The 19,682-nt window shown below is 45.6% G+C and overlaps 1 protein-coding gene across 1 annotated transcript; it reads right to left on the bottom strand.

Annotated features, from left to right (window-relative positions):
* Positions 1–3,800: 3,800 nt before the first annotated feature.
* On the bottom strand, positions 3,801–14,442 carry RPAIN (RPA interacting protein). Its single transcript, XM_088456112.1, has 7 exons — positions 14,251–14,442; positions 13,447–13,635; positions 12,667–12,739; positions 12,259–12,370; positions 6,294–6,357; positions 4,896–5,036; positions 3,801–3,942 (listed from the first exon to the last, which is right to left on the bottom strand). The coding sequence occupies exons 1-7, from the start codon at positions 14,320–14,322 to the stop codon at positions 3,913–3,915; spliced, it is 681 nt and encodes a 226-aa protein (XP_088312238.1). The 5' UTR covers positions 14,323–14,442; the 3' UTR covers positions 3,801–3,912.
* Positions 14,443–19,682: the final 5,240 nt, after the last annotated feature.

Here is a 19,682-nt window from a genome sequence, read left to right as displayed (position 1 = left end):
AAATCCGAATTTTGGAAATCTCTCCAAATATGATATTATATCATCACATCTTGCAAGCTCCCAGACCTCACCAGGACACTTGCCTTATTTGAGTCTTTGTGTTCTTCCTCTCAGGCTCCATCCCATGCTATATCCAAATTGTATTCACTAATTATTGGAAATATGTATAAACTTCCCCCTCATTTCACTGTGGTTTGGGAGAAGGAACTTCAGGATACAGTACAGGATATTGATTGGGAGATTGTTTTTGCTAACACCTTTGCCAGTTCTTCCTGTATAGCTACTCTTGAAACCCTCTACAAAGTGTTAACACGCTGGTATAGATATCCAGTACTTTTAAATAAAATGTATCCGCAAGTTCCAAAAGTCTGCTGGAGATGTATTTCTGCACCAGGTGGCCTTCTCCACATATGGTGGGATTGCCCCTCCCTGGCTAATTTTTGGTTGAATGTATTTGAATGTTCAAAGATAATTCTTGGGGGAGAGGTCCCTAGAGATCCTGGCTTTTGGCTTTTAAACATAACCTCTTTTCATTTGGCTTCATACAAGAATTCATTGCTGAGGCACTTAAACAATGCAGCTAAAGCGGTAATCCCTGTGTTATGGAAGTCCACCTCTCCTCCCTCCATTAAAGATTGGTTCAAGAGGATCGATTATTACATGGATATGGAGGATATCATATCCTTCTCTAAAAGGTAGTCCCACCGACTTTGCTGCATTTATGTTCCCATTGGCTGTTGTTATTCAAGGGATCCTCACACTATTCCATGTTTAATGGCTCCAACCTAGTACCCGTATCTGTCTCTTCTTGATTTTGATATAATCGATCCTGGTCCACCCCAAAATGGATAATTTCGTTAGCAGGACTGCATGGAAGGTTATTCGTGGTGTCAAATGGCTGATTATTTTTTTTTTAAATTTGATATAATTTTTTTTTAATAATTTTCTCCATCAATGAGAGATAATATATATCTATCAATCTATCAAAAACTGCAAACTCAAAGAGCAACTATCACAGGAGTTCCCAACCACAGCCCTCAAGGCACACTAACAGTCCAGGTTTTAAGGATAGCCATACTTGAGCACGTGACTAAATTAGTACCTCAGTTATTTTGACTTAACCATCTGTGCACAATCATGGACATCACTAAAACCAGGACTGTTAATGTAACTTGAGGACCAAGGTTGGGAATCACTGAACTAGCACCTTGTGCCTAATTGGACTTACCCCTTAATATTTCCATTGCCCAATAGTAGTTACCGACCGGACATATCTATTTCTGTCAACAATAAACCCTGCCACTCAAGCTCACTGCCCATGTCATCCTTGGCTCTGAATTGTCCTTTGTGCCCCACATTCAATCTGTATCCAAATCATGGTGAGAGGGTGTGTTTATATATATTTTTTACATAGTCCAATGGCAGACAGCACTCCTCAATGTGTAGGATAAGATAGTGTAATGTAGGTGCCAATCAATGATCAGGTAAACTTGTAAATAAACAAATGGACGATGGCACTCGATGCAGAAATAAAGACACTTGTAGCAGTGCTTAGAGAAACAAACATTGGTTTCTCCAAACACCGCAGCAAGTGTTGCCGTCAAATTGAAAAATATATATTACACTCACATATACATACACCACACACAGCCATCTCGCACAAAAGACACTGCCAAAACAAGTTCTCCTCCATTAAAAATTGCAATAGTTCCCTTACTGGTCTTACCCTCAACAGAATGTCACCCCTTCAATCTAGTTTAAATACTAGACTGATTGTCCTCACAAAATGTTCTTCTGCTGCCCCGCTCTTTCAGTCCTTACAATGGTGCCTGTATTTTTCTTCAAAGTTTAAATAAAAAAATAAAAAAAAGCCACACACACACCCATCAACTAAAGCACACCAACATACCTCTCTTTGTATATGTCTATCTCCCAGCTCAACCCCTTTGATCTGAAACTAATCCACACTTTATTTTCTCCCACTCAGTGCTTTTTCAGGCTGTACCCACTCTATGGAATGCCCTCCCTTGCACAACACTTTCCTCCAGTCTACAAACCTTTACACTTTCTGAAAACTCAACTCTTCAGACATCATATTCCAGAACACCCATAAGCTATTCTACCCAATGACTCCTGATCTACCCAGTTCAAACAGGTTTTTTTTTTTCCCCTACACCACGCACAATACACTGACCCTAGGCAAATAATGCTATGTGACTGGATAGTCTAGCCCACTAAGAACCTCTGCAATGTGGGTGGACCATTGCAAATAGTGTAGCACTTCTCATGTATCTAATCCCTGTAGAGCAGAAGTTCCCAAACTCAGCCCTCAAGGCACCCTAAAGCTGGCCATACAGCTAAAGATTTTGTCCAACCAGTCAACTAGTTGATTGGTTGGAATGAAAACCTAGTAAGGTATGGGAGTAACTGACAATCAGCAATTTGCTCCTAAAAGCTGGAAAATGGACAAAAACCTTGTTTGTTAAATGTTTGATTGAAACGATTTGTTCAAACTTGTCTGATGACCATTTTCATCTGCTTTCTGGCATTTAGGAGCAAATTGCTGATCATTTACTCCCATACATTACCAGATTTTCATTCCAACCAATCAACTAGTTGGCTGTAAGTTGGTCTAGTGCAGTGTTGGCTAATCTTGACACTCCAGCTGTTGTGGAACTATATATCCCAGCATGCCCTGCCACAGTTTTAGCATGCCCTAATAGCAAAACTGTAGCAGTGCATGCTGGGTTATGTCGTTCCATAACAGCTGGAGTGTCAAGGTTAGCCAACACTGGTCTAGTGTGTGGCCAGCTTTAGTCAAGGCTTTAAGGATATCCATGCTTGATCACAGGTGACTTAATTAGTACCTCAGTCAATTTAATTTAGCCACCTGTGCTCAAACATGACTCTCTAAACCATGAACAGCTGGGGTGCTTCGAGGACTGCATTTGGGAACCTCTGCTGTAGAGCATAAGCTGCTTACCTCTTTGTTATTAGTTTTGCTTCTAATTGTGATGAGCAATGGAAGCGGCACTATACAATATATAGGTATATCATTTCATAAAGATCTGAAAGTACAGGGGGGATAAAAATCCAAAAAGGTACTTTATTTTCTGTGCTATTACTTTAAATTGAGATGATTTTAGGAAATGCTGTACATCGGATGGCAGCAGGGTGAGATGGAGGATTTCAGATTTTGTGATCTCAGATACTGCTTCCCACTAAGGAGCCAAAAATTGGGTATCATGAGAAGCATCTGCAAACATGGCAAGTTTGCACTCCATGCTGCCCACCCCAAGGGGGATGGTAAAGGCTGTTAGGAAGGGGGGTGTAAATTAGTGTACTGTGGGGGGGGGGGGGAGGAGGAGATATTTGGGATCCAGGTATAACTAGTTTGGGGTTAAGTTATACACGGTGGGGATTAAGGGGAGAAAATATGCAATTATCGTAATTAGAAATACACCGCTGGTACAAATCCTATTTAATTCTTTGTCCCCCTTTATGTTTTCAAATCCATGAGCCCAAATGGCAGCTTCAGGTATTTGCTATATTCTTTATCTAGCTTAGGTTTTTTTTTTTTTTTTCTATATCCTATATTGTTTAGCAAGCTTTACTATTTATATATATTGGTGTATAACACCATATCTGCCGATTTTATTCGCTTATGTAATGTTTATCTTTGTTCTGTAATTTAAAAGACTTTCCATTAAAATTTTACTCAATGTAAAAATATAGCGGAGCTCAGTAACAAGTTGTTTAGAGTATTTCCTTCTAGGTGGCAGCAAAAAAAAAAAAAAAGTGGATTATTTAGTAGCAAAACTTTTATTTAAATAATATTTACATTTAAACTGTATGACAAATAAAAATGACAGACTTCATAGCCAGTTAGGTCTTTGAATTCTGAAATTCAGTCTAGATTATCACAGACATTGCATCACATGCCTAAAAGGGAAAAGAAAAGTAGTGTCAGCTCTTGGACATTGAAATTATGGATTCATTGTTTTAGCATGTCATATAATCTGCTTGTAGTACAGACCCACATGGAGGGGAACACTGAAGGATCCCTTACCTTTATAAAATCAAACCCAACAAGTTAGGCAATTCCAGTATTTAACTGGATCAGTGTTAAACCATACTTTAAACAAGTTTAAAGTGAAACAATGTGTGGTAAAGAGAATACCCTATCACTGGGTAAGTTATTCAGGCCATTTTAATACAAATATTATGGATTTCTGAAGTCAATGCTGCAGTAGTAAGCAGGGTCGCAGATAGAAGGTGGCTTGCAGGGCACAAGCCCCTGGTGACAAAAGGAGGGGTGTGCCAGCATAGGGAGACGATTTTGCAATTAGGTCAAATGAATGGTGAAATTTATCAAGCGTCAAATATGCAGCACTGTGGCTGCCTGCACAAGTCCTAGCACAGGCTCAGAGCGCAGGGGAAAGAGGCAGCAGGCAGGACCATGCCTGCAGGTTATTCACGTAACATTCAGGTGAGGAGCCGGACCAGAGCAACATGTGAAGTTAAAATAAGGAAGTTTGATTTGTACCGAATCCTTTAAAATACCAGGTGGAATTCAGGTTTTTTTCTTTTCATCTTACTGACCTTTTTTTTGTGGTTTTTTTTTTAAATCACCACATGTCTAAATATGAATCAAAATAATGATAGTTGACAAGAGTTCAACATAACTAGAAATAAACATGTCAAATAGTCAAGTAGAGCACGCAATGTCAGCAGATATGGAATTTATGGTATAATAAAACAAAATACAGAAAAAAAAAAAAAAAGTTGGTTGTGTCTCTGCATTAGTGAAACCCCTAGAGTAGTGATTGGCTCAGCAGTTATGATATGGTACAGTTACAATACACAGCACGTAAAAATAAGTAGTAAATACTTACATAGCAACTCATGAACAGACTGGGCACTCCCTCTGCACCCAGAGCAACTGAAAACACTGGATGCTCAGAGCAGCTGTACGTGTGGGCCGTCAGGTTTGCATCAAGTAATGATCGCAGCATTTCAATGTTCATGCCTTGGGACTAAATGTGCACACATAATGTACAGATAAACATTGTAAAATACCCTTGGAGAATAAACATTTTGGTTCTACAGAAACCCCTAACCAACTGGTGGAATACCAGTCCCTGACCATCACATTGAAGATATCATCCCTCGCCAGACCTCCGAGAAATTAAATCCTGAATGTTGAACGAACATACAACTTGTGCAGGGGTATCATTAAAGCTAACTGGACCCTTTGTGTGCTTTAGAAATTACCACCCCAAAGGCTATTTCAGCAGCAATTGGAGGTAAGGGACCAGGACCATATTCAATTAGGTGCGAAAAGTCAGTTTCTGTGGAAAAGTATCGCAAGTGACAATTTTGCGAAAAGCTTCCTCCGTATTCAATTTCCAGAGGCTTTTCGCCAATGTGAAAACTCAATCCAATGGAACTGGCGAAAAAGTTTCGCCTATGAATAGGTGTCAAAAAACTGCAGAATTGGGGTTTTGGGGTGGAAACCACCCAGCACCCTTGGGACAGTCCCCCAAAAGGTAAACTGTCACAAAAAAAAAAAAAAAATTAAACACTTTAGATCACCCCAAAAAAGTACTTTAAATTTGGGGACAAACTTAAAATCTAGCAAAATAGACTCCAGGGGGGGGTACCCCACCCAAGTATGCCCAAGGTGTTTTTAAGTTTGCAGGTGCTTGCGGAAGGTGGATTTTTTACTTTTTTTTTTTTAAACTTCACTTAACATATGCTAGCACCCATTTTCATGTACCCCAAATTTGCTAGGACTAATTTTCTGCAAAAAAAATAAAAAAAAAACAAAAAAAACTGCTAAATGCTATTCTTTACCACTTCTGCAAAGACGCTAATTAGCAGCTATTGAGAGCATTTAAGTACCCCAAATACCTTCAGCAAGCCTATTCAAGGGTATCCTACAGTGATCCCCAATGTCAGTGCATCTTTTTGGGGGTGTCAGGCTGATTTCCACAAATCTGACAGGACTTTTTGCCAAGTCCGAATTCGCTGGGTCCCGCTTTCTATTTGAGTACGGGAATAAGCTGGGACACACACGATACTTTTTTCCATGGAAAACCAGCGATGTCGGCAAAAAGTCCGGCATGGGAAATGTAATGGACCTTTCGCATCTAATTGAATATGGCCCCTAGTGTTGGAACTCATGCTGAGGGTTCTATCCAAAGTTAGGTTTTAGGGGCAAGCCATTTTGATTTCATCCATCTTAAAAAGGATAGTGAAAACTGCAAACATTTTTACCACTAGGAACTTACCTTACAGTTTATGTAAACTCCACATTGGCATAAGACAAAGCAACTCGTAACAGTCAAGTTATTCCTGAAAGAGAAATGGTTATTTTTTCAGCTTTAAAGATTTCTAAGTGAAAGTCATCAAAAGGAGCATACACACGGTCAGATTTGTCAGATGAACGATTTGAACTATTTTGCCAAAGTTTTGAACGATTTGAACGATTTTTGACTGCATTAAAATGAATGGAATCGTCCAAGTCTGACTGCAAACACATCAGATATCGTTATCTGACAAACTGGAACGCGCATCGTCCATCGTTCAGGCATGTCAGATATGTCAGATTTTCCTTCAGATATGAACGACTGAACGATTTTTAAATAGGTATCGTTCAGATCTGAAGGAAAAATATGAGATATGGTAAGAACTTACCCTTGTTATCTCTATTTCTACGAAGTCCATAGGGTTCCACAGGATACCTTGGGGTATAGGTGATGACGTCAGTCTTCAGGCACCACAGAGTTAAAGTTTTCAGCCTCCCAGGATGCATCTGGGTCCCTCTCCTATACCCCGCCCCCGGGCCAAGGCATCTCAGTTACGTCACAAGCCATAGGCCGGAGGAGGAGAAGAAAGAGAGAAGAAAAAAAAAATCTGGACACTCACAAGAATCACATTCTCACCATAGGGAGACGGAAAAAACAGTGACCAGAATAAAGCCCATCTGCAGTACAGGTGCGACAGGGCGGGAGTCCTGTGGAACCCTATGGACTTTGTAGAAATAGAGATAACAAGGGTAAGTTCTTACCATATCTCATATTTTCTACTTCAGGGTCCATAGGGTATCCACAGGATACCTTGGGGATGTCCCAAAGCAGTATCATTTAAGGGTGGGGACGCTCCTGTGCTGAGAGGAGAATCCGCCGCCCGAAGGAAGCATCCTGAGAGGCAAAGATGTCAAAAGCGTAATACCTCACAAAGGTATTGACAGAAGACTACGTAGCAGCCTTGCAGATCTGAACTGCAGAGGCACCACGTCTAGCTGCAAACGAAGGACCCACAGACCTAGTGGAATGAGCCCTCACCAAGGAGGGAACTGGAAGACCTTCATGAAGATAAGCTTCTGAAATTGCCATACGAATCCAGCCTGCCAAAGTCTACTTTGAAGCAGACCAACCCTTTTTACGGAAGCCATAGAGGACAAACAAGGCGTCCGACTTCCTAAAAGAAGAAGTGCGGTCAACATAAATTCTCAATGCCCGCACAACATCCCAAGTGGCGTCACCCACTGAAAGTCCAGGTGAATTGAAAGCTGGCACAACAATTTCTTCATTGATTTGAAAACTGGATACCACTTCGGGAAAGAATCCCGGACGAGTGCGAAGCACCGCCCTATTCCTATGAAAAATCAGAAAAGGGAGTCTACAAGAGAGAACCCCTAAATCCGAAATCAGTCTGGCCGAGGCAATGACCAGAAGGAATATGGTTTCAGCTGTAAGCCATTTAAAGTCCACTGAGTCCAGTGGTTTAAACGGCGGTCTCTAGAGAACTCGCAGGACCACAGCCCAATTTCAAGGCGCCACCGGTGGAACAAAAGGTGGCTGAATGCGAAGAACACCTCGCATAAAGGTGTGTACATCAGAGAGCGCAGCAATCCTACGATGAAACCAGACTGACAGGGCAGACACCTGCACTTTCAGAGAAGCCAGGCGAAGCCCATGATCCAGTCCAGCCTGTAGGAAAGCCAACACCCTAGACAGGCGGAACTCCCTAAGGGAATAACCTCTAGGTCTACACCACCGGAAGAAAGTATGCCACACACGATGGTAGATTCTTGCCGAGGAAGGTTTACGAGCTCTTAGTATGGTTTGCACCACGGAGCTAGAAAAACCCTCTGGACCTTAGCATGACCGTTTCAACAGCCACACAGAGTCAGGTCCGGGTGAAGACAAGGACCCTATGACAGCAGATTCGGTCGTAATGGTAACCTCAGAGGAACGTCTACTGACAGACTCTGGAGGTCGGAGAACCAGTGCCGCCTGGGCCACTCGGAAGCTATCAACAGTAGCGTACCTCCTTCTTGATTTGAATTTCCGTAATACCCGCGGAAGAAGGGAAAACTGAGGGAAAAGGTAGACAAACTGGAACGTCTACTGGACGGAAAGGGCATACACCAGAGACGCCTTTTCGTCTCATGTTCGAGACCCGTACACCGGCAACTTGTTGTTGTGCCGGGACGCCATGAGGTCCATCTCTGGAAGACCCCACTTGTCCACCAGACTCCGAAAGACGTCCTGGTATAAAGACCACTCTCCCGGTTCCTCCTTGCTGGTTTAAATAGGCCACCGTGGTGGCGTTGTCCGAAGGGACCTGCACAGGGTGACCCTGGAGAACCGGCTGTGCCCGCTGGAGAGCTCTTGACACCGCATGGAGCTCCAAAACGTTTATTGGAAGCTCCGCTACCGCCCGAGTCCACCTGCCATGAAACAAGTGTGGACCCGTGACAGCTTCCCAGCACTGGAGACTGGCGTCCGTTGTTAACAGGACCCAGTTCGCCACCCAGAACGGGCGACCCTTGTTGAGGTGGGTCGTCTGCAAACACCAGGTTAGAGACAGGCGAACATCCGGAGTGAGCCCCATCGTCTGGGACTTGAGACACTGAGGCAATCCATTCCATCTGGACCGGATCAATAGCAGCAGAGGTTTGGAGTGAAATTGGGCGTACTCCACCATGTCGAATACCGACACCATTGAGCCCAATAACCTCTTTGCCAAGTGTATCGACACTGCAGACAACTGCGCACCCTCAACTACAAAGCAATGATCTTTTCCTCCGTCACAAAGATCCACTGCTGCCTGGAATCCAATAAGGCCCCGAGGTGCAGGATCCTCTGAGACGGGGTGAGAGTGGACCTCTGCCAGTTTGTCAACCAGCCGTGACGTTGCAGTACCGCAATCGTCAGATCCAGATGGTGTAAAAGAAGCTCTGGAGACCCCGCTATCAACAGGAGGTCGTCCAGATAAGGCAACAGTCGGACTCCCTGCGTCCGCAGGAGAGTCGCCATGACCTTGGTGAAAACCCGTGGAGCAGTCACCAGGCCAAAAGGCAGTGCCCGGAACTGGAAATGTTCGTTGCAGATTGCCAATCTGAGGAACTGCTGATGGCGCAAAAGAATAGGGACATGCAGGTAAGCGTCCTGGATGTCCAATGACACCATGTAGTCCCCAGGTTCCAGTGCCAGAATAATGGACCACAGGGTCTCCATCCGAAACAGAGGCACCCTCAAGGACTTGCTGAGGGCCTTTAGGTTTAGTATTGAACGGTAAGACCCATTGGGTTTCTGCACCAAAAATAGAATGGAATAGAAACCCAGGCCCCTCTGGGAAATTGGAACATGCACTGTGACCAGCACCGGGCGAACTGAAGCAGGCGCCCCCCACTTTGGGGTCCCCCAAAAGGAGGCCTGGACAGTCAGGCCGCAGGTTTGTTATCTGACCTAGGAGCCGGACATCTGGTACTCCAGACCTGATTCTTGGGCTTGGACAATTTCTTGGCCCCAGCCTGCCGTGGACAGGACTGTACTTTAGGCCTACCTTGGGCCCTGTGAGGCCAAAAGGACGACCCACCAGCACTAGAAGGAATCGTAGCAGACAGAAGACATGCAGATTTTGCTGCTGCCAACGTAACTACAATTTTGTCCAGATCTGGACCAAATAGTACCTGTCCAGACCTTCTAATCCCTTTTTGGAATCCGCGTCCGCTTTCCAAGAACTCACCCATAAGGTGCGACGAGCAGCCACGGCTGCAGAGGAGATCCTAGAGGTGAGCATACAAATATCTAAGGCCGCTTCATTAATGTAAGTGGCCGAGTCTCGGAGATTGCCCACCAACTCGGTCTGTTCAGCCGAACAGTCAGAGTCCAAAGACTCCTCCAAATTATCCGCCCAGCGCTCCATAGCTCTGGCTACCCAACACACGGCCAGAGCCGGTCTGGATGCTTCCCTGCAAGGGAATAAACGGATTTGAGGCAGATCTCCACCTTGCGGTCAGTGACATCCTTCAAGGATGACATCGAAGGCATAGGCAACGTGGCACTTTTGACTAGGCGTGTGACATGTGAATCCACTTGCGTAGGGGATTCCCGCTTAGAAAAATAATTGACCGCAAACGGATAAGCCACGGCTAAGCGTCTCTGGGGCTGAAACCGTTTACCTGGATTTTTCCACGCCTCCTCTAAATTATCCACTAATTGATCAGAAAGAGGGAACACCGTAGCCTCACCCTTAATATCCTTAAAAAGGCATATATGAATGTGGCCACCAAAGGATCAATATCCTCAATAACTAAAGCCGAGCGGACCGCTCGAATAAGACCAGGGATATACACCTTGGACTTAGCGTCCGGCTCTTTGGTACGGAGAGGTTCTTGGTCAGATAGATCCAGAATCTCCCCATCATCTGATGTCTCATCGTCATCCCCATAAGGAGCAGATAAAGACGCCACCGGCCGTTATGAGGCCGCAACACAGACTCCCCCTGTAAAACATCGGACAAATGCTGAACCGCTGTAGTTAGAGTATTAACCTCCGCAGGCTCCGGAGAAACCTGGGAAGGGACAGGGAGACTGTGGGGTACCATCAATTGTCTCGGGAACTCCCGCATGGGTGACGACATCACTGACTGCTGGGACAAACCCGTCTGGGTAAACGCAGGTGGCGGAGCTAGCTGGCCCACAAGTGTTGTAAGCACCTTAGCGAAACAAGCCCAGGGAGGTTCCTGTACCGGGACCATAATCGGCCGTGACAGTGCCAGGCACTGGGGGCATAACTCCTCCGCGTTACCCTCCCCCTCCGCTATTGGTACCTTACATTTAGTACACATGAGCTGGAGAGGAAAGTCAGTCTCAGACATGATGGTAAGTATGTGACACTCACACCTATACGTATTGGTATAGTGTGAATAACACCCTGCACCGCAAGGGCTTTGAGCAGAGCAAGATCAGGGACAGTAATAAAGCTGACAGTAGAAAGTGAAAGTACACACAGCAGGCTAGCAGTTCAGTCACATACAATGCAGAAGAAACAAATCCCTGCACTATTAGCGCTGATTCTCAACTACTCAGACCCTCAGGCTGGTAGGACTCAGCGCTGCATACACTGACCTGTGACAAACAGAGGAGAGGTATGCTGGGGGACCCAGACCGCAATGCCACCGCTCACAGGCTTCCAGCAGCGTTCACCATGCTTTAAAGATGGCCACCGAGGAGCAGAAGATGAAGGAGGCCGGCCTGGGGAGAACAGCTGACACTGTGGCCAATCAGGCAGAGAGGCTGTGTGCAGCAGGGGAGGCGCCGGCTGTGAGACAGGGAAAGCGCGCTCCCCTGGCATGCATTTAACCCCTGGGACGCCGCAGCGCATGCCGCTCAGCAGCGGCCCGCTGTCCCAGGGGGTAGTGGAAGCGCAAGTTGGTCGCCTGGCTCCACGCTGCAGCCAGTCCCCAGGGAGCCCCCTGCCTGGGGACTCAGGACCATGTGACCAGCGGGGACCCACCGCGGGACCCCGCTGCTTACCTGCATCCCCTTGGATCCGGCCATGGTCCAAAACATCTGGGGACACCGCTAGCCGTGACCCCAGATGTCTACCAGCATCCCCGGATCAGTACCGGCGTTCTGGTACCGGCGGGGTGTAGGGGAGACGGCATGGACGTCAGTACTGACTGTCCATGCTGTACTCCCAGATGTGCAGCCAGCGCTGCCTTTAAAAGAAACTTCAGGGGCTCTTCATAGCCCCCCTCTGCACAGTGCCTCCGACTCCGGCCAGGCACCGACGAACCTGAGATGCCTTGGCCCGGGGTATAGGAGAGGGACCCAGATGCATCCTGGGAGGCTGAAAACTTTAACTCTGTGGTATCCTGTGGATACCCTATGGACCCTGAAGTAGAAAATCTGACAGTGTGTATGCACCATTAGTAAGAGAAGGTGAATGAAGAACATACCGATTACAGACAGGGCACACTATCTGGTTCACAGTATTTAGTCCAACTACAGAATCCAAGCACTCATCTTCAAACTGCAGAATGCTTTCTATTTCTACAACCATTGCTTGTTCTGCAAGATACAGAAAAAGATTAGAGTACACTGTGGCATTAAATTCGCTGAAAGGTAATGTTAGGTGCTAAGTACCTATCGAAAAACTTGAAATGTTTCTTGTTATTAAACTGTGTCTATAGGAAGGTTTGTGGTACAACGGCATTAAACACCACATCAAATATTTGATTTATTCCAAGTAACCCCCACACTATCAGGGATACACAACAGGTTGTATTACTAAGGAGCATTAACAAACTTTTTGTATGGAGCAGTAACATTTTATTAAATCTAAATTAAGTGTTTATAAGACCTACCTTCTAAAATAAGCTCTTGTTTGATTTCCTCCAGTGTTACCAACTCATCAGAATCTTGTAAAATGCCTAAAGCCTAAAGGGGAAAGTAAAGTAAAAAAAGAAACGCAATATGGCTGCTACGAAGGGATGGTCATCAGCAACGTATTCACAATAGATAAAAAACATTACACAACAGAGTAGCTACAGTAGATTAGCATGGATCTGTGACAGTTACCCAAATCATTACAAGTGGTTTAGGACTACAGCCTATTCTGATGCCCCAACCCTTGTTTGGAAAGGCTAATAAGTAGTGTGTATTGTGTGAGAGCAGTCTATGGATCTAGATTTTGAGGTCATTTATCCACTTTCATTAAATTGTAGAAGAATGAAGTGGCAAAAGAATATAGACTTTGTGATCATGTTTACATAATAGGGAAACAGAGCAAGATGAGACCACAGCAAGGGACTTTGTATATTAATAAGTGTGGTGACAGGCCACCATCATACTGTTCTATTACATAGTACAGCATCCCAAGAAGAACCGGAACGCAGTCAGGTACTGCAACAGATAAACTCAGGCTGCAATAGTATAATATGTTCAATACAGGACTCCAGTAAAGGAAATTACAAAGTATTCATGTATAGTAGTCTCATACTTAGAGCTACAGTATCAAACCAGAAAAACGTGATTTGTGCAGACCAACCCCAAGGTGCATATAATGCAGTGTACATTTACAAAGTCACTTTCATGTTGGATGTGCAGATAGGGAAGATAAGAGGAGGGAGGGCATTAGGCATTACCTGGGAGAAGGTCTCCTTTTTCCAGAGAGAGGGCAGGCTGCATTCATCAGATTGCATAGCTTTCCATTCCTCTTCCATAACTTCCTGCACTAAGAAGGAGCCACCGATGCCAGCATTGACCCTCTCTCCAACCTGACGAAATTTATCCAGTAGTCTGGAGCGATTACCCTTCAGTCGTTCCACACATCTCTACACACACAAATCAATTCATCAATAAATCATCCACACAGGTGAATGTTACCAGTAATGCAGGCACAGTATAGCAAGAGATAGGTTATAGATTTACTCAGGCAAAGTCTAGTGCAGGGGTAGCCAACCCTGGTCCTCAAGAGCTACCAACAGTGCATGTTTTCCAGGTCTCCTCACAGAATCACAAGTGTAATGATTAACTCCACCTGTGGATCTTTTCAGATGTGTTTCTGAGTAATGAATACACCTGTGCACCAGCTAGGTTGTCTGGTAAACGTGAACTGATAGTAGCTTTCGAGGACCGAAGTTGGCTACCTCTGGTCTAGTGCAATGCTTCTCAGCACTAGCCGCCCTCTCCCCAATACCAACCTCCCAGACCCTCAGATGGCACATCACAAGACCCCAGCACTCTAGGCAACTGCCTGATGGTCAAGCCAGCCCTGATACAGTCCTCTTAGAACAGCCACTGTTAGCTTATCAGCATTGCATATTATTACCCGACTTAGCATTGGTGGTGTTGTACAGGGGGATACAAACCCCTCACTAATGCCGATATTATAACATCGACTATCCGGACAGAGCTGTGGAAGGACAGGCGTAATCTGTGGCTGTTACCTTTCTGTAGGTCTCCTTCCATGGAGGGGTCGTTCCCTTATACAGGGTGCGATGTCTCTTCGCAGCCTCCATCACTCACCACACTCCCCAGCAGACGCGATGAAGCAGCACAACTAAAAGTTGGTCCGGCCGCCGCCGTACTATATAGTTACAATTACAAGTTACAACAGGAACCAGGATCCTCCCATCTGCAATATTTAAATACCCGCCCACGTGTGACACGCTGCTAGCGCAGTGCGTGACGGTAGTTGTAGTCCAGTTATCCAGCGGCACGCCCACACACAGTCAGACTGTAAAGTAATTTAATGGCTTCATAACAAACTATATGGGTATCTGTTGTAGGCGTTGTATTAATAAACATGAATAAATAACGTGTACAAATACACATACAATGTAATAACTATATTTTACAGGGGGATCCGATCATACTGGACATGTTAGAGGTGAACCAGCAGACAGTCTAATGTAGCATGCTAAACATGCCAAAGTTTTTACTTTAGCTGTAATTTAATACATTAACTGTGTGGCTTGCAACATGGTTGGCATAGTATTACTGTCTTACAGTACTGAGGTCTTTAGTTTGATTCCATCCAAGGCCCTGTCTGTTTGCATTGAGTCCCTTCCACTAGTAAAGGAACCCGGCATATGTCACCTTAGTTCAGCCCAGTCCACTATCTATCTGCTGCTCCTCACTCCCCCTCCCCCCTGCTGCTTTGTCCTGTTGAGCCCCGCTTTTCTCCCAACCATACCCCGTTCCTGATGGCCAGTACCTAACTATGGGTGACCGCTGCCGTCGCACAGAGTGCAGAGGCTCTGTGGATGGCACCATCACTGGCCAGCGGTCATTGCTCTTGGCTAGCAGGGTGCCCAGAAGGTTGCATGCTCAGTGGGCGCTGATGTGCCCAGTTACGGCCCTGGCCAGCCGGGTCCTCCTCCTAGGTTAGGTCTGTCCCATCTCCTACCATACCCTCCAACTCAGGGCCGACTCGAGGCATGTTCGACCAGTGCCCCATAGAGGGTGCACCCCTCCCAACCATCCCAATTTTCAGTGGGACAGTATCGTTTTTCGGGCACTGCCCCGCTGTTCCACCCGTGCGCCGAAGTGTCCCGCCGGTGGTCAGGAGGTTGGGCACCCCCACAACTGTGCAGCAGTGCTGGCCCGGAGAAGAGGAATGGATGCGCGAGCGGCATCCATTCAGTGCAGTGAGAGGGCTGGGCTTGCCCCCAGCCTCATGTTAAATGGGAGGCGTGCCGTAAGGGCACGCCCCCAATTAGCACCACTTAGGGGGTGTGGCCTATGGTAATTATGTCACACGCCCTTTTCGGGCATCGGAGTCCCTCACCGCAGAGGGTTCGGCAACACCTTGAGCCGGTCCTGCTCCAACTGTCCTGATTTTTGGGTACTGTCCTGTTGTCCCTTCTGCAGGCCGCAATGTCCCCTAAAACATCACACACCAGGAAAACAGTGGTGGGAAAACAGTTAAGTTTCTACTTACCTAATAGGCTTGCTGGTCTACAAAAAATAATAATCATGGTGAATAGCGCTCTCAGGGCCGTAACTAGGGTAGTGTGGCTGGTGCCATGGCACAGGGCACCGCAGGGCAGGGGGCGCTGTTTGGACCTGTCAATTTTCTGTTTATTATCATTATCACTTGTAGATTCCTCTTATTTTATCCCCAGCATCCCATGGTCTCCCCTATCTCTTCCCTGGCCCTTCTCCATGAGGCCATGGCCCTTTTTCGGTGTGTTATCTCCCTATTTAAAAAATATGGGGGGTGCCAATGCTCATTCTGGCACAGAGCACCAAAAAGTGTACTTACGGCTCTGGCGGCTCTCATAGTATAAAACTCACCAGTCACATAGAGACCATGATATACAAGACTGTGAGACTTGGGGCTAGATTTATTATCAATAAGGATTACAAAGCCTCCAATGACCAGCGGCTTTGACCTATGGATTTCAAAAACATGCCGGATAGGAAATCTACCCCTTGGAAGGTAGATAAATTACTTTTATTCATGTAAGTGACATATACATGACATGCAGATTTTCAGATAAGAGATTACCATAGAACACTGTTGTATACAGACAATTTGGTATTATGTGTTTAGATGCCATGCAGGCACTTTGGGGAGCACATGCAAAAGGTTTTTCTATACACATCTGTACATTAAATATAAAAGAGAGACAGTATGAAATAAAATTGAGGGAAAACTTATTTTGAACCTATAAGGGACTGTCTCTCCAAAGATTAAGTATATTATTTGAGATTTCATTTTTGCTTATGCAACTATCAAATATCACCACTTACTATTCCCCTATGTTTCTCCTACGCTTTCATAAATTGCAGTTTGCCTTATTATCTATTTGTCCTTACATTCAAGTTGAAAGAGCTTAGTAGGCCCCTTGTGTTTGGGGCAATATTCACAGGTCCTGTGGGGTAAAAGGCCTACAGCTTGTATAACCAAATGTATATTTTTCAATTCTTTCTCTTAGTAGATATCACTGGGCTCTTAGTAGCCATAGCAAGTCCTTCTTTTAGGCAGGTCTTCCTTTTAATTCCAGCTTGGTATCAAAATTAGAACAAAAAAACCTAAAAAAGTAAATAATATGATATAACATGGACTCAGTTAGCGGTGTATTTATTAATGCACACATAAAAGATCTGATAACTGTGCAACATAGCAATAAGAAATTAATTATGGGGGCAATATATCAAGAGTTAATGCCGGGACCTGGGCTCTGATAACCCTGCAAAGTGTAAAAACTACAGGGATCGCTTATGAAATCACTTTATTTCTGGGTTTGGAGAGACTACAGTAGCTAACACCATCAAACAATGGCATTAGCTATCAGACAGCAAGCTCCGAAAACGTAAGCTATTTTGAGCTTGCTGAATTTCTCAATATTGCAGTCCCCATAGACTTATGTGGGGATTGCATCAAAAATAGAAAGATCACAGTAGATATTGGTTATTTCTGATGTTTGATGGCTTTGCCATTAATGGCGAGTTTACAATGTTTGCTCACAGCTCTGGTTTGGTTCCAATGCTCTTTGAATACACTCACCTACTTCTGGTGAATATACAGGAAGTGTCTGGGTTTAAGCAATTCAACACCTGAATGTGATATCTCTGTACTGTTACTGCTCTGGAGGTGATGTAGTCACCATCCTGGCGCAGACAATGCCAGCAGTCAGAATCCCGGCGCTGGAATCCCGACAGCAGTCAAAATCCAACTCCAGAATCCCGACGGCTGCAATCCCAACGGTATTAGGGTTAGGCACTAGAAGGAGGATTAGGCTGCAGGAGGGGAGGGTTAGGGTCAAGTTGCAGGGGGGGACTGTAGGGTTAGGCTGCGGGAAAGGTGGGTTAGGGTTAGGAGGAGGGTTAGAATACTTACCTGCATGCGCAGGATTTCCACCATTGAGATTATCGCCGGTATTATCAGCACTGGGATAGCGTACCCAACCCCTCTGAGGCTGCATTTGCATCTACACACCCATGGACACGGAATCGGTATGAAATAACGACGGAGGAGATGCCAGCTGTCAATACACTGACAGCTGCATCCCAACGGTTCAAATCCCGACAGGGGAACGGTAAGTAATGTCCCCCTGTCCTATTTACACCCTAACACTCCTTATTTTGAACCCTCACACTAACCCTCCCTACCCCGCGCCCTAACCCTCCCGGTAAGTGCCTAAACCTAACCCTCCCCCCTTAGTGCTTAACCCTAACCCTCCCCCCTTACTGCCTAACCCTAACCTCCCCCCGGTGGTGCCTGAACCTAATCCGCCCTGTTTGGAGCCTAACCCTAACCTCCCCCCTCCCACAGCCTAACCCTAAGTCCCCCTGGGGTGCCTAAACCTAACCCTCCACCCCCCGTGGCTGATACTTATCTTGCCCCAGTCCTCTTACGATCGGGATATATAGGCGTCGGCATCTCCAGTCATGTCGGGATTCCGGCGCTGGTGTTCTCTAAGTGATCGGGATTCCGGCAGCCGGCATCCCGATTGTCGGGATATTAACTACATCCCATGCACACGACCAATGGTTTACAATGCTTTTCATTCAATGATTCAGCACCATTGATGTTGATGCCCCCCTGATTAAAACATTGATAACATTAATGTTAGCTTTTAATGACCCATCTCTAGTTGGATGGTTGAAGACAGATTGTTTAAGAATTTTGGAAGTAAAGAGTAACGTAGAAATGCCAAGGAAGCCCAGCTTTGTATAAGTATTTTGAAGTAGACCGAAAAAGAATGTAATACAGTATATCCTCTAGCTACTTATTCAAGAATAACAAAATAGCAGCAGAGGACATCAACTTCAGCACCACAAAGCTATGGGGCCTATTTATTAAAAATGATAGAAAAGTCCAAATTTTCCTTATTGCAGTTTTTTGTGGCAATTTGGGAAAGCGTTTTATCAATGCATTCCTGCAGGGACAGATTCTCCAATAAACACGGTGAACCTTAAAAGTTATACTTTCGCTGCTAATGGCAGTGGCGAATGTTTACTCTGGCAGATTCTGTCCAGCAGTAATAGTGTAGATGTGCGACGTGAGGTCCCGAGTGGATGGATCTCCATGGATCCCTCTTTGCAAACTGTGAGATCTTTCCAACAGTTGCAATGTTCCCTTACATTGTGGGTCTGATTTTGAGTTGGGAGTAAAGCAAAAAAAAAAAAAGTAACTTTGCACCTTGGTAAAGCCAAGTGCAGAGATATTTAGATTTGGGAGGGGCGTGTCCAAACTGACATCTAAATTGTATGTAAAAATAAAGCTGTCCAGTATTTGTGGGCTACATGCAACAGCAGCCAGTATTTACCCTGCATGCAAAATTATAAAAGTATTTGCACCCCTTGTATTGCAACATGATTTGTCCAGGTACACGGGGCTGTATTCAGAGGCGGCCGTACGGTCTACGACCGCACGGCCGCCTCAATGTTTTGCCAGTGCGCATGAGGGAGCCGGCTTCTTCGTGCGCATGCGTGAGACCCACTACGACCGACAGCGCTGGTCGTAGCGGGTCTCTTTCCAAAGGGGGCGAGCTGTCGATGTTACCCATTTGGGTAAGGCCCCACTGACATCACTAGTGATGTCAGTGGAGAGCTTCCGGCTCTGACAGAGCCAGAAGCTCTCCGGGGCTTACGACAAGTGAGACCCTACCCTAGGGTCTCGTCGTAAGCCCCGATGGTCTCTGACCATTGCGACCATCACCCGAGCGGTCGTTAGAGCTGTGGGTGTTAACCCACAGCCTAACGACCGCAACAGAGGCGGGCAGTCAGGATGCAAGTGGCCGCCAAGTTTCTGAGCGACCGCTTGCATCCTCTGACCACCTCTCAATGAGGCCCACAGTTTCTTACTCTTTTTTGCTTTACTCCCAACTCAGAATCTCAGGCACTGTATGAGGACGGTGGTATGCTG

This window comes from Taudactylus pleione, unplaced genomic scaffold, assembly GCF_031769625.1.
Source record: "Taudactylus pleione unplaced genomic scaffold, aTauple2 ptg000687l, whole genome shotgun sequence".
NCBI lineage: Eukaryota > Metazoa > Chordata > Amphibia > Anura > Myobatrachidae > Taudactylus > Taudactylus pleione.
The sequence above is the reverse complement of the archived record's forward strand: the minus strand, read 5'-3'. Positions and strand labels throughout refer to the sequence as shown.